At 36.3% G+C, this 16,148-nt stretch overlaps 1 protein-coding gene across 1 annotated transcript in view; it reads right to left on the reverse strand.

The window, feature by feature from the left end:
- LOC140231481 (putative pyridoxal-dependent decarboxylase domain-containing protein 2) overlaps nucleotides 1-16,148 on the reverse strand; it is a 42,992-nt gene that overhangs the window by 20,913 nt on the left and 5,931 nt on the right. The window contains exons 3-10 of the mRNA XM_072311612.1: nucleotides 15,602-15,679; nucleotides 14,545-14,700; nucleotides 11,448-11,637; nucleotides 10,450-10,518; nucleotides 3,243-3,406; nucleotides 2,428-2,476; nucleotides 662-733; nucleotides 22-51 (exon numbers count right to left, since the gene is read on the reverse strand). Of these exons, the coding sequence (XP_072167713.1) occupies nucleotides 22-51; nucleotides 662-733; nucleotides 2,428-2,476; nucleotides 3,243-3,406; nucleotides 10,450-10,518; nucleotides 11,448-11,637; nucleotides 14,545-14,700; nucleotides 15,602-15,679 (808 nt within the window). The remainder of the gene's footprint in view (nucleotides 1-21; nucleotides 52-661; nucleotides 734-2,427; nucleotides 2,477-3,242; nucleotides 3,407-10,449; nucleotides 10,519-11,447; nucleotides 11,638-14,544; nucleotides 14,701-15,601; nucleotides 15,680-16,148) is intronic.

The raw sequence follows: 16,148 nt of genomic DNA on the forward strand, positions 1-16,148 counted from the left end.
ATCTTTAAGGTTGGTACTTACTAGTGCTGGATCTGCAGTTTTGTACAATGTCTGGCATTGGTGAAGAGTCAAGATAAATACACACACAGATAGAAATGAATGATATTAACAGAACTTCCTACATCATATTTTGTCAGTCTCTGGTTGTGTCTGCATGTTCCTTCATGTAAAGTTCTAAAATGAGAAGAAGTATCTCTGTTAAATACTAGCTTTATTCATCTAGTCACATTAGTTACATAGAACAAAGTGTGTTGAAGAAAAGAAATATCAGGATGTACATTCCTATAACATTAAAGTGATATAACTAAAAAAGAAAGCAAAATTATGATATGATTTGTCATCAGGCTTCTTACAAACAACAGCCCAAGCATACTAGAATCATGCCTCCACTTAAGCATGAGCTAAAGACTAGAAGTAAACTTTGCCACTACCCATATTGATGAAAGCATTCTGGAACTTGTTAATGTCACTCAGCTTTATTTACGGTACACGATGAAGCACTTTATCACACACAATGTCATGGTCCCTCCATGAAAACATAAACATTATCATACAGATGAGACAAAAGCACAAACTTCTGATGCATGGCAACCATAGAGAAAGTCTGGATAAATGATTCATCCATTTTTTGCTTGTCAACTTGGAGAGTAGAAAAGGATACAACAGATGGAGTTCCTGGAAGACCCAGCCAGACTCCTGGCTGTATAGTCATACTGTTTACTCTTTTGGCAGCCTGGGGGAAGGAAAAGAGACACTTATTAAATTATTCAAAAAAAAAAGACTAAGAAAGAAAACTAGAAATGTCCTTGTGGCGACTGGTATGCCTCCGTCATAATGCATGGTTCTCCTAATAGGTCTATATAGTACAATGTCTTCCCAATATGTGATGACAGTTTCACATAGTTTGCAAAATATTAAAATGACAGGTTTGTCACAAATGTGCTGAATGTTCACTTTCCTTGAACTAGGTTTAATTGGATGAATGGCTACATTGCCACAGTGCAGGTATTTGGGGATTTGAGGATTTTTACTTGACTTCTGACCCTTTTATGCAAGTTTATGCATTGTGTAATTTACAAGCTACGGAGAAAAAGTGTAGTTTTAGTATTAAAGGGTAAAATACTATTATTTAAACCTGGCCTTTGACCTTAAAGTTCCAAAGAGAATTGAAACATGCATATTAAGTAAAATATGCAATAAGTTTCATTATGATACCTTGAGTTATTTTCGAGATATGGAGGAAGAAGTGAAATTTAGCACTTTCACTTGACCTTTGACCTTTTGACCTTTGGGCATGAAACTTCCCACAGAATATCAATTGGGTAATACATGGACATCAACTGGCATTGTATAAATATGAGGGAATTAATGACATTTTGAGGAGTTGACCTTGACCTTTGACCCATGACCCCCCAATTCCCTAATCACTGCCAGTCAGTGCATATAAGTTCCACAAAGATACTGTACCTTGAACCATTTGCAAGAGAAAAACATGCAATTTGAACATTTTGACTTGACCTTTGACCCTTGACCTTTGACCTCAGGACACGAAACTCTCTCTGGAGAATCTTTATTTGGTAGTACATATATACACTACGTTTCAAGAAAATACCTTCAGGCTTTGCATGGATATGGGGGAAATAGTGAAATTTTGAGCATTTGACCTTGACCTTTTGACTTTTGACCCTGAGTATGTGCACCTAAAAGTTGATAGGCACAACTTCGCTCACTCATACATATACATGCCAAGTTTCATTAGGATACCTCAAAACAGTTTTTTAGTTACGCTGTCCACAAAATTGATTACGGACAGACGGACAACCCGAAAACATAATGCCTTCGGCACCACTTTGTGGCGGAGGCATTAAAAAAAAACTAAGAAAAGAGTGGTTGTTGACTTGTCCTTTGACATCACCAATCAACTACATTTGAAGGCTTTCTTTTCCTTTCTCTGTTGTGCCTTTCAACCAATTATATCAATTTCCATTTTTACTGTCACTTGCTTTGTCTGAGGGGACTTGAAAACCCTCAGTCCCCTGGCCACTTGCTTAGAAGCATTCATTGTTTTCTCAGCAGTCACTTAAAACAAGTCATAATGCACACCATTTTGGCATAATAATGGTTACAACTGATGTTCTGATCACTTCTACAACACAGAGAATGCGACATCATTAACTGTACCTGATCATTTGATCTACCTCTACTCAGTGATTAAATCTCTCGACTAAATCACTCCTGGCACAAAGAATGATGAGCAAACACACACACACAGTCACACACACCAAACTTTCATGGTATCAATTTGTAGCTGTTAATATTACAGGAAAATTACCTCAAGCCTTCTTTTTTTCATGGCTTTTGCACCAATATAATCAAAGATATCATTGATTCTGTTTCATGTTCAGACACTATCAGACATGAGCTCACCAGAATTGAGGAAGGCACGGTGCTCAGTGCTAGCGTTGCTAGATTGTGGCTGTATGAGTGAAAAAGAGTAGAACAATCATATAGCAAAGAAGAGAGTGACATGGAAGATGCATGAAGCAAGAGTTCTTATGCAGATAATCATGAATTTTTTTTCCAATAATAAATTGTGATTATTTTTCTTTTGAAAATGTTCTCATCACTTTTCTGCATCCACTTGACAACTTTATCTCTGTTAATTTCATCATAAAATCTGAATCCTCAAGACTCCTTTTTTGCAATACTTATTTAAGACAGGTTCTCCCCATCCACTGTAATACATATAGCATGAGATTAAATAAGTTTAAATTTGCAAAACAGAAACAGCATGCACACACAGTGTACAATGATGGCCAGGGGCAGATCCAGAAATTCTGTATAGTAAAGGGGAGGTGCCTTTGCAAAATTAAAAGGGGGCGCATGTACCCCCCCCCCCCATTTTTCTTTTTATTTCTTTTGTTTTAACCAAAAATAAAGAGGGGCGCCCCCCTCTGGATCCGCCACTGATGGTGGAGGATCACAGAATCACAAGGAAGGAGTGTAAGAAAAGTCACACCAGGCATACGAGCATTGCAATTTCTTCCTCTCTTGTGTTACTCCATTCTTTACAGTCAGTTGATCCCAACACTGCAAACCCTTGAGGCTTTCATGGGATACCTTTTTTTCACTTTACTACTACCATCTGTAGCTGTCAAAGTACTATTCCCTTTAAGTTGTATTCAAAGGCAATCATGTTTCATCCCCAATCAATCCACTTTGACTTTGGTTTCACTTCTCACCCCTCTACATGTAGCCAGAGGCTATGTTCATCACAGATGGTGCGCAGCCGGTTGAGGTTGTCAGTGTGGCCTGCCATGGGGGTGCCAGCATTTGCCACCACCATGAGAGGGGTCCTGGAAGAGGATGCGTCATCCTTGATCAGTCGCTCCAGTGTGGCAATATCCTGCAGGTGTAAGGAAAAAAAATATGAATATCTTGTAGAATGTTTACTATTTGCCTTCCATACACTCTCCCCCTATGTCTCTTCCTTCCTCCACTCTCCTCTTTCTAGGGTCTTCTTTCACCACACAACAGCTCCTTAAAAGACTATCAAATACATTAACATGTGGTGTTATCGCAAACCTCTCCTCCATATTTTCTAGGAGCTTTTTCATATTTTACATAAGCTTCGCTGACAAAGCCACTAGAGGGCCTAATATCTAATATCGGCATATAGCAGCCTGGAGTTAAAGGGGATTTAAGACTAACTTTACTTATATACCACAGCATGACTGACATAACAATTTCACTACTACTACAATCCTCAGATGACTCGGAAACACAAAGATTTGCATATGGCCTTTTTTACAATCAGTGGTGTAACTTTTGTACTCAGAGGGTCAAAATTTCAAACAAAATATTTTTTCATTTTTCTGTTTGATTCCTGTTGGAAAGTATTCAAATTTTTGAAAAAATAACATTTCAGACCTTAAAGCTGAAGAGTTATTGGTGTAATTTAAGGAAAACCCTGGCACCTGAAGTAAATTTAAGCAAAATTTTGTTTTCATGAATTGCACCATAATGACAAGACTCTGTAGTCAAACTTCACCATGCAAAGTTTATATGGTTAACAACAATATATAGTTTGTGAATCAAAACTATTTGGGGGTTGAATATAAAGTGAATAAAAAAAAAATACATGAGATTTATAAATTTTTGGTAAAAATACCAATTGACATGCAATTTTTGAGATTTTAACTATTTATTGGAGGGCAAGCCAGGCCAAACTCTATACTATAACAAGTCTTTAAGAAGGGCTACCCTCCTATGTAGGTTAAATGAAATTCCAATCATTTCTTTAAATCTTGGATTTTTCACACATAGATGTTTCGGAGGTGACAGTTAACATAATAGAATGTTTCGGAGGTGACATTAATATTAACACTCAGTTTTTTTTAGAATAAGCGACAATAACACAAAACTTCTTCTTTTTATCAATGTTTTTAATAATTATAACTCGAGAACAAGAAATTAACTCCTGTTTCAAGCAGATAAACCACACAGAACAAGTGTTTTTTTACACTTCATTGATTAGCATGGGCACCGGTAGTTTGCCTTCCATTTGGACGAAGGTTGTAAGCTAAATATTGTAATCTGAAGAAACATGGCATTCCATTTTCTACCCAAAATTGAGATGAGGGTGTGAGATCATTTTAGTAATGTTTCTTTGCTCTCAGAACATTTTATTCCACAACACCAGGGAAGAATCACTTCGTTTCGGAGGTGACATTCAATGTTAACATTGTGTTGAAATATTCATTTACAGTAAGAATATGACGGACATAAGCTAGATATTGTAACCTGAAGAAACATGGCATTCCATTTTCTACCTCAAATTGAGATGAGGGTGTAAGATCATTTTAGTAATGTTTCTTTGCTCTCGGAACATTTTATTCCACAACACCAGGGAAGAATAACTTTGTTTCGGAGGTGACATTCAATGTTAACATTGTGTTCAAGTATTCATATAGTATGTCCCCCCCCCCCCCCAAAAAAAAAAAAAAAAAAATACAATTAGACTTTTGCATTGATAGCACCCAATATGATTAAATCAGCTAAAATCTACTTTGGGGTCTTAAATTATAACATCTTAGCTCTATTTTGCAGAAAGCCCCAGTCAATTTGGTTAAGTGGTCTCAAAGAAATGTGGATTGTTATAAAGGATGTCAGGAGTCTGATTCTTCCAAGTTTAGCACTTGGATGCTCTTGGAACTGCATATTAATGTGTAAACACAATATACAGAACTTGGAGGGAAGGGATTCCCGACATGCTCTACAAAAATCCTCATTTCTCTTTGACCTCTGAAGCAAATTGAATGGGGTTTTCTGTAAGGTGTTATAGTTTCAATCCCTCAAATTGTATTTTAGATTGATTCACTATCTTTAAAGTTATCGTTGCGGAGGGTACCATTGTAATTTTTTGGTGGGGACATAGGTTATGAATGCCAAAAGCAAAAATTCTTATTTGACTTGTATTATATTTTTGTTTGCACATAGTATTATAAATAGATTAATTCAAGGATGTTCATGACTTCTTCATCATTCTTGATAGCCACCATACTAATGTTATAATACTGGTGAAAGGTGTTTGGTTCATCTGGGATAAATTTTCTATATACCAGATTCATTTAAACTGTTGACATTACTAAAATATATTTTATGTATCTTTCTGAATTGCTTGAAAATTACCAGCAAATCATATATTAGTCACTTTTGAGAGTAAAAAGTATAAGATAAGAAAAAAAATCATTTTATTATTTTTGGAGGTGACACAACACAGAGACAACCCAACTTCTCAGGTGTTACTAATATATTGTGAACATTCCTGTCTTTCCTCATGGCTATAATTTTCAAATATAAGCTCTTTCTTTCAGTTCTTACTTGTTATTTTGTTTAGTTATTCTCTTTCATGATAGTGGATACCAGCTCATATTTTGTTTTAGATTGTAATTCATACTAATCTTTAGCAAGTTTTTACAGTTTGGTTAAGACAACAGTTTGTGTTTCCCAGCTGAAGAGAGCAGCATAATGCTTTTGTGTGAACTTATGGGAACAATTTTTTTTTTTTCAGTAATTTTACCCATCAATTTCACAGAAGGTCCCGGACACAAACTGGTCTCAAATAACCCTATAAGGGACCGAAAAAGGACAAGTTCACCTCAATAGACACGAGGGTTGAGTAAATACAACAATATTAGTAAAACACATCAGTGAGAGTTTTAGGAAAATAAGGCAATCCGTTCCAGAGTTATGAATTTTTGAAGTTTCTGCTCAGTCAAAGCTGAATGAGAACACTTCTATAGCTTGTGATGTCACACGTGTACAAGGATATAGAGAAAGTATCAAGAAAATTCAACATATTTTCACTTTTCTTGCATAACAAAAGAACACTTGACTTCTCTCTTTTGGAAGGCAGGGTGAATAATATTGCCCTAACATACATCAGTAGCAAGTTGAAGAAATTTGCACTTTTTTCCAAAAGTAAAGTTTTGTGAAATTCACTTAATATTTTCTTTATATCGTTGTATGCATGTGACATCATATACTGTCGTAGTCGTCTCAATCAGCAGTGATTGCATAGATACTTAAAAAAACCCGTAACTTTTGAATGGATTGTCCAATTCCCAAACTTTCAATGATGTGTTCTACTAATGTTGTTGCATTCACTCAATCCACATGTATATGAAGGTGGACTTGTCCTTTAAGAAACCATTTTCTTTCCTTGAAATTCCAGTACTTAAAGCCAAATTCTAAGATAAAACATAATAACAAAACAAGGTAAACACGTCATCGAAATTATATTGAGATAGAACTACAAATCTTGTTTTTGGATCTTTCCCTTTCCAGTCCTGGGGACTTGTTCCTCTGTTCACTTTAGTTGTCAGATAACTTCAATAATCTTAAAAAATACAATGTCATAGACAGTTGGTTCAACTTGGAAAATGTAATAATTATTGTCATATTTAAAAAAAAAAAAGTCGCATAATTTTGTTTATGATTACCACGTTGTACATGGAAAAACAACAACTAAGAATTCAAGAATAAGTTGTGCACCAGCTATAGGCATGTGGCCTTTTTGAGGAGTTTGATTATTTTATGATTTTTTTAAGATTGTGGACTAGGGCATGCATGAACTGCCACATGTATCACTGTGGTATCAAGGGAATTCTGGTGAGCTAGGTATACAAAAGTCACTTCTATTGTGATGATTTTGTAGATATTTAATGTATCTGAAAACGTTAATACATCAGATAGTGAAAAGGAACTGAAGTCTTGCCTTTCACTATCACATAACAATATGGTGTTAACAAACAATGTCACCTCCGAAACACAAGAAAAAGCAAACTACATGGAAAGCATTGATTGGTAAATCTTCACAACTAAATTGCTTAAATTGGAAATCAAGCTTCTAAGATGAAAGCATCTATATGTTTACTTAACTAAAGCAGGAGAATTGATCTTGATTACAATATTACAGATGGGTGTATTTTGTGCATTCTCTTTGTTAAAAAAGTGAAAAAATGTAAATTTGCCCTAAAACGTACAGTATAGTAATAAAAATAAGAGTGAGAGTGTGTTAGTTGATTTCTCCACTTTGAGACTTATGTTACTAAAATAAATGAAAGCATTGGTGTATATGATATGGTTTCTCTTCAATAGAAATGAGCAAAAACTCTTGTTAACAGTGTTTTGTCACCTCCGAAACAGTAATTCTTAGTTTTTATTAGATCTTTTATTAATCTCTAGAAAATTCTCACTTCCTGTTGCCATATTACTATTTTCATCCAAAAGAGATTCCTGTCAATTGGACAGAATCAAACAAAATTGCTTTGTCTTCGAGAAATTATCAAATATAATACGCTTGTTGTTTCGGAGGTGACGATTGTTTCGGAGGTGACACGTGTTAACGGAAAATTGTAAATTGCTCCGAAATGAAAACAACAGGCTATATTTCTACTACCTTCCTTCAGAGATAATGTGAGGGGATATGTTACATTTTTGTAAATGTAATGTATAACTGATGTCAAGAATAAAAAAATCAAATACATAAATCTGTTGTCTCGGAGGTGACAGAAAAGTTAACGGAAAAGTTGCATAAATTTATAAACACTCACCAAAAAATGATAAGCTATTTGAATCAAATAATCTTTGGATCAAAGTTAAGTCAAATTGATTACTATTCTGTTTTGATGGAAATTAGCAAAGTTGAATTTTATAATTGTGAGCAAGAGCTAACTCAAAAGAGGGGTTAATTGTTAACGGAAAATGTCACCTCCGAAACATAAAGTTTGGATAATTTCAGTCTTTAAAGAAGACAAAGCAGAACCTGGTAAACATAATAGTTCTTAATGTTGGATACCTGTCTATCACCACAACAACAAAAATAATGAAAAGGAATAAACAATTTAATATGCTAGGTCTGACAAAAAAACCATGTCAGAGTGCATACACCAAAAGTGTTGGATTTCAAGCATGTAAGTGCATGCCACATCTGAAAGAAAAAGAGAGGAAAGTTCATTAAGGTACCCAAGGTAGACACTGTGGGTGGTAAGTTTGTGAGAAAAAATAATGCATATCTGTCAGTGTATAAGAAAGTTATACACCAATTAGTGCCAAAACCGTGTTTTACACCACTGATTGTAAAAATGGCCATATTGTACTTTTACTAACAATTCATTTCAAAGTAGTTTTTTTTTTTTTTTTTTTTTCCTGTGGATTTTGCAAAAGGACTGACATTACAAAACAATCAATATACTAAAAAACTGCTACACTGACACAATGCACTGTATATTACATCAAAGGTGCAAGAACCCTAACTTTGTTTCTTAAGAATAACTAACTTCTCACTCTGTTGTAGCGATTCCAGATTATAAATCTAACTCTCAAGCTCTCCAAATTATCATGCAAGTCCAAATTCACAAAATGTCATTGTCACAAATTCCTTTCTTAACCCCAAAGCTGGAGACCCTTTGATCTGAAACTTTTCACAAACCATAATCTAACATAAATTTGTAACTGTGACACCATTCAAAATACGGTCTATTTAATCAATAACTTCCTATTGCTGTGGGTTGAGAATGAGACTTGAGTATCATCATATGTTACACTTTATTTTGACAATGAAGGGCAATACACATTATCAACATTTCATTTCTTTTGGATTGAGCTTTGTTTCTGAGGCTAACAAAATGCAGAGTGATAAAATGGTATCATTGCCAAGTCTCACAGTAATCATGATTAGAAGTTTGTACATGTGTGCACACAATGCTACAACACACACAAACACATGCACACACATGCAAAACATTAACTCCATATTCTAAAATAATTGTATTTCCTTGGGCATTCCATACTCAGACTTCATTACATTGATAATCAAAGGGCACAAATTATTTTATGAATTCTGATGAAATTGTGCCATTGCAATGACAGGATATCTATGAGAACCTCAATATATAACAGCAAAGTTCCTTCACAAGAATTAAAAGCAAAACATATCAAAAGAATACATCATATATCATATCCCTTCAAAAACAAATGTCATTTTGTGGTAAAGAGTATTAAAAAATGAAAATTGCCATAATGTCTTGTGTGCATTTAAGTGACATTAAAACGGTGAGTTAACAGGAACAAGTTGCTCTGTACCTGCCATCAGCACATATTAAGTTAATGCCTCACTAATCACAATTGTCTGTATGGCAGGCTGTACATGCAATCAATAATTCTTGTTAGTAGAAGTTTAACAAAGCATGAAACTGCTCATATGTCTATGTCACTGGGGGCAGGGAGCAAACAATTGGACTGCTTGTAATGTCTTTACTATGAAACAGGCATGCATTAATTGGCGAAAGGACATGCAGCCTTTCTCATGCTTTTGATCGCATTAAGTATCAGCACAATGCAAAGTAACATCTTCTTTGAATGTGCTGGTTAATATACTTGTATGCTGAATATACAAATGATACTTTGCTCATTTTCATAAAATGTTTAAAGCTGCTGAAAACAAATGACAAATTAAACAATGGCACCAAAGCTTTACTTATTTTCCTGGAATGGCATGTTGTTACATTCTCATACTTTTCATCAAAGGGAAAACATGCAATGTCAGAATATTTGAAGATTGGCTATACGTCAACTCAGTCCATTTTTTTTTTTCCTTTCAGCAGAACAATTATCTCTGATTGAAATATTAAAACCAGAATTTGAAACAAAGTAAAGAGATGAGTGCAAACTCAAATCCACAAAATTTATTGCATGAAAAGGGTTCAGTCACTGAGGTAGGCATCATGTCAAGCTAGCCTTTTTAATCAAATTCCGTTGAACGCTAATACATTTAGCCCGAGTTCCCTTTCTGTACACTATCATTATCAAATTTCCAACGTAACTTAGGTAACTATGTCATATCAAAGAGTGTCTCAGCAATATCCCAAAGACAACCCAACTTACCATGGTGTGTTGTGATCCAAACACTGTGTTGCAGGGAATTGTACATAAACTGGACTGAGGAAGACCAAGCTGTGATTACAAAGGAACAGACAAGGAGACACTCATAAGTGCTGATACATTTTGGCGGCCGGTGTTTATAGCAATACCACTGAAAAAAATTTTGTTTTCGTTACTCCCAATTCACGAACTAAAACAGACAAGCAATCATCATTTTGGGCTGATAGCAAAGCGTATCCACATGCACCACAATTTGCACGCTCTTCAAGTTCATCCAATGACAAATGCTTTCAAATATTGTTCAGAATTATGAAATCTAAGCAAAGTATCAGAAAGTATTTTAAATCCACTGAAAAAACCCCCACCTAATTAAGAAAATTACAGAGATCTTCCACAATATACTAACCTAAACAAAAACTTCAGTTTTACAGAAGCTGAATGATACAAATTTCATATTATGAAATGGTTTTATAATATCTAGACCATAAATGGAGTCAAACAAATCAATGACTGGATACATTAGTGACATGGTCGTATGATATAGTATTCTTTCATCTACATATTTTATCACACACAAATATTTGACTAAATATAAGGGGATATCAAATCAGTGCACAGATCAATATGAGATATAAAATAAAATCGTTGAGTCCCCCTTTACATATCAGAACCACTAAGAAAAATCTACATGGGAAATGAATGATGCATTACGCTGCAAAGTTTACAGGAAACAGTATTTGCAAGACCAAACAAATTGAAAATATTTAGAATGATTAAAAAGATTTAAACAATTCTCTTTGTCTTACACAGTAATATCCTGTTATATTACAGAGGATACGCTGCTGAATATGAGCAAATATCGAAAACACAAAGACAGAGCAAAAAAGACTCATACGGTGAAGCATCCAATTACAATGCATGCAACTTATTACATCACAGTGTCACGCCTGCAATATAGATACAAAATTTAATACACAGTACAATGTAGAAGACAAAGAAACCTGTGAGCAGACGTATTGTCCAATGCCAGGCCTGGATGCAGCACTAATGTAAATGATTGGTGGTTTGGTGTACAAACAGTTGAAGCCTTCTGTGCCAAACTTCTCATATTTGTTGTTAAGGACCAACCGGCAGACCCTCGCGAGTCCTTCCCGATCGTCCACATGGTAATACGCCGAGGAGTCATCAAACCTTTCAGAGTAGAAATTGAATAATTAAGTTGACATGATATCACAACAAATTTTAAATTTGCTTCTCATTACAGGAGAATACTAATAAGTTAAAGCTTGGTCGGAGTAACTTCGGAGGAAAGGTTGGAGTAGTGCCCGTCTGAACAAGGTCGTGGTAACTTCCTCCGCTCGGAGGAACTTACCACGACCTCTTCCTCCGGCCAAGATACTTTCTCAGGAGTAAGCCCTCACTACCACGACTAGCCGGTTGGAGTAAATTGCCCGAGCGGACAAGCCCTCGGAGTATCTATAACGACCTAGGTAAAACTTCTGGGGTCAATTCGCAATGTTGACATTTTGCGAGTACACGTGCGCATGTAGTACAATTCTAACCCTGCCGATCGCGACGAAGAAGCTATGGAATATTACAGCGCTCAGAAATTCTCATCAACAAATATGGAGAAGACAAATGCCGCTGTAAAAAAACAATTGTATGGTCGACATGCGTGGCGCTACCACTTCCGGAAGTTACACAGACCCTCCACGGTGATCCCCGCGAAGGCCGTGGTAAATTGGTCGGAGTTTCTTCCCACGACCGTCGTGTGGACACAGGGTCGTGATAAGATAAATATAAATTTTAATTTTAATTGCCGCGCCATAAAATTTCACTCCGACTAGAAAGACGTCTGAACATGGCTATTAACATCTACTTGGTGAAAAGGTCTACTTTGGTATTTTGTTTGATTTTGAATGATTACGTAACAATACTTTATGTTCAAAAATGTTCTTGCCAAGATCGGATGGGTGTTCCATAAATTCCTTTGATAAATGTAGCTGCCAAGACATACATTGATTGCATTAAAATTGATGATGAATGACAACAATGTAAACACCATCTGCCAAGCAATTAATGATATGCAAGATAACAGGTACACTGTAGTTAGAATTCAAATAGTCACTTTATACAATGTACACATTTATTGTTTGGAGAGGGATCTACCTGTCCAGCAATATAGGTTCACACATATTCATTAAATCTGAGAACTGCAGTGTGTGCCAAGTACTGTCAAGCTTACATATTTACATATTTGTGAGTTTGAAAGATGACCAACCTATGTACCAAGCGTTGTTCAAATGCATTTATGTACTATCTGTGAAGTGCAAACATCCTAATTAATCATAATTACACACAACCAGAGAGGATTACTTTTGGCACAAACATCTTTGAATGAGTCACCGGAAAAAAAAATCCACAGAACATAGAGAATTCCGGCTTCATGGCCAAAGTGGTTTTTGTTTGCTTTCGAACCAACATCATCAATGGCAAACGCACATTTATTATAGAATGACTGCTTTCTAAATCAATAAAAGTCAAATAGGCTGTTGAGGTGAGTCCATTATTTTCAATTATACACCTTTTTTATGAATCGCTTCATGGACTCAGAATGTGAACAGCAAAGCACAGTAAATTCCAGGTACAGACAAAACACACAACACATCTTATAAATTACACAGGCAGCCCTGACATAAATCCTCATCTTACATATGTAGACACTTTCTCCTTTAAAGAACAAACAAACAAAACAAACAAAAAAATAGCTAAGAAATCTGAGAAGACTGTATTGTGCCACTTGTAGACCAATTGACCAATTGTAAATAATAACCCATAAAGCTCAAAAGCAGACAGCGTGTGGACAATCTCAAAGTAAAATATGTCAAGAGAGGGGCTGCTACGATGAAAATGCTGACAAAGGCATGGTTTGTTTGAGACAATGTAAGAGTGTGCATTTGTGTGCACTCATAGCAATACTGTGCCCTCAATCAATCAGGAGGGTTGAGAGACAAATTTTCTCCCATTTTAGCAGGGCTTTCACCTAAAAGTGTTCACTGGTATTGACATACATGCAAATCATCCAGCATGAAACCCAATATGTGGGCTTTATAAAAAAAAAATCATGCATACTTATTTTATCTCTTGATACCCGCGATAACAATCAAACACAAACACAATCACACACAAACACTACACCTACAGACACACTGAAGTGAGTATATGAGTAGAAGCTGACAGTGTTGATGTAACCACCAGCACAATGCCACCTTACTGGGTAGTCCCACAAAATGTGTTCTACTCCCTAACGGAAAATGTTTACACTGTGCAACTGGCAGAATTCATCTGGGATTGGATAGAATATGATTGTTCTGGTAAGGAAATGAAATCCCTACCTGCATTTCAAAGGATCCAAATATACTTTCCAGACATCTAGGGAAAATGGAATGATTTCAGCCAAAATACGTTCCGATACAGTGGTTTGTGGTTCAGATCAAGCAGTCAAGCAACACATAAAACATTTGCTGCAATGAATTTTGTTGCACTTAAGCAGTGTTCCCATGAAAACAATTCCCGATTATTTGATGAGCACAGTATCACCATAAGTCAAATACTGTAAATAGCAAACATCTTAACCCCACAGTCCATTTAATAAGAGAAACTCTGCGACTTTGTGAATAGTTCCAAGTGGTTGACGATGACAACCTTTCCTCTTGTACAAAATCATTACAAGTAAATCTGGGCGTAAAAGTTTTTCAACTTTGCAGATAAGACCTCTGATTAAACTCGACTGCCTCTTCAACCTCAGAGTTGACTAAGCACCACTGCTTATTGTTCAGTAAGTACTGAATCATAAAAAGAATACTGTAAAACACGATATTTTTGTGGCATGAAATTTTTGTGAATTGGAGACAATGGCCTTTTTTGCCGCATGAAATTTTCGCGAGTTGCCTCTAACATTCAATGCATATAGTGTAGACAAAAACTTTCGCGTGCATTTTAATTTCGCGAATTTTGGCTCTCGCGAAATTAGCGAAATTAAAATGCATGTGAACATGCCTCGTTTTATAGTACTGTCGTAGCTCTTTTTATACCAACCTGAATATCCTTGAGAGCCAGAGGGTGGTGTCAGAGACTATCCGTGTGGCCAGTCTGCGAAGATGGTTGAGTTCAAAGGTCGAGATGTAGGCCATCAGGCTCTGACCGACAAGGGCTATATGTGCCGCCTTGTCCAACACACTTGGCACTGTAATTCTGTGAAACAGAGATGCGAGGCATGCCAAGTCAAATCCTATTAAGTTGAATTTTCAATGCTCGCTGAAACATCAGCGCTTGAAATACCCACCGGCCAGCAGCAATTTACCACCATGCCCATCCCACTGGCCAGAATGCCCCTTTCCAAATCAAACTGTTTATGGCCTCAACATCCCGATACTCACTTATGCCCCTTTGGATAGATTTGCGCCCCTTTGGGTAGATTTGTGCCTACCCCCCCCCCCCCCCCCCCCCCAAAAAAAAAGAGGCCTTGACCCAAATTTCATGAAATTTGAGGCCTGAAACATCATACCACTGAGTAATGATATGACAAAACTATGTGTAATCTTACAATAAGTGAAATATTACCACCTAAATCAAATGCTTTAATGTTTATCTGATCTACTTAGATGATTTATAATTTTACTCCTCACTAAAGTTCACTTCTGTTGAAAAAGCCAACAATCTCTCCCTAAATAGACACTGATGCCTTTTTGATGTTGTATTAAAGTTTCTCCTGAATCACTATACAACTATTCTTTTTTCTTTTTTTTATCTAAGTCTTTAGGGCAAATGGTTCGCGCTGAAATCTGATCTGAACAGCTTAGTCGCACAGAGAGAACTGAAACTATTTCTTAATTTTTATAAGTCTTCAATGGATGTCTTACAGTGAGAGGATCAGGAAGGAAGAAAAGGGGAAGGGAAGGGGAGAAGAGGGGGAGAGGGAGGGGGAGGGTAAAAGGCTACTACAAGTCAAGCTGGACAAAGAACCAAGGTGCAGCTGGATGCCATGTACAGCTCCACCTGCATGGTGGTGCTGTTTCAGTCAGGACATCAGCCCTTCTTGGCAGAAATACATGAAAGAGGTCCCTGGGTCCTTGACTATTATTAGTCTACTAACCTTGGACTGCCAGGTTCATTGTGGTCTGACGTGATGATTCTTTGCAGCTGCTCCATGATTGCATCTAACTTCTGTCCACTGCAGGAAATGAGTAGAGAGACACCCTTGCATGCTTTACAACACATACATTATATAATCATTATATGTAATGATTCAGCACAGACAAACAGCATGAGGGGAGGCTGTACAGCACAAAGCTGTTACTCTACAGAGGAGAATACTGCACAGGAGTTATATTGCAAGTACAAGTTAATAGTGACATTGTTCTATTTGACTTCTGGATCTCACACACAAGTCATGCTATTCATTTCTTTTTCATTCTTACTATTCTAAATCATGCATATTATGTACAATGTATGACTGAATAGCCTGTAGCATCTTGAGAATTTAAATATTATTGAATCAGAAAATCAATGTTTGGTGACTTAGTAACCAGGCTCATATGGTAATGGCTCACATGTTATGTCTACTGAAATGGGGGCAATGTGTACATGATCTACAATGAAATGAGTTCAACAAAACATGAGAACTACGGCAAGAACACAGA

This window comes from Diadema setosum, chromosome 8, assembly GCF_964275005.1.
Source record: "Diadema setosum chromosome 8, eeDiaSeto1, whole genome shotgun sequence".
Taxonomy (NCBI): domain Eukaryota; kingdom Metazoa; phylum Echinodermata; class Echinoidea; order Diadematoida; family Diadematidae; genus Diadema; species Diadema setosum.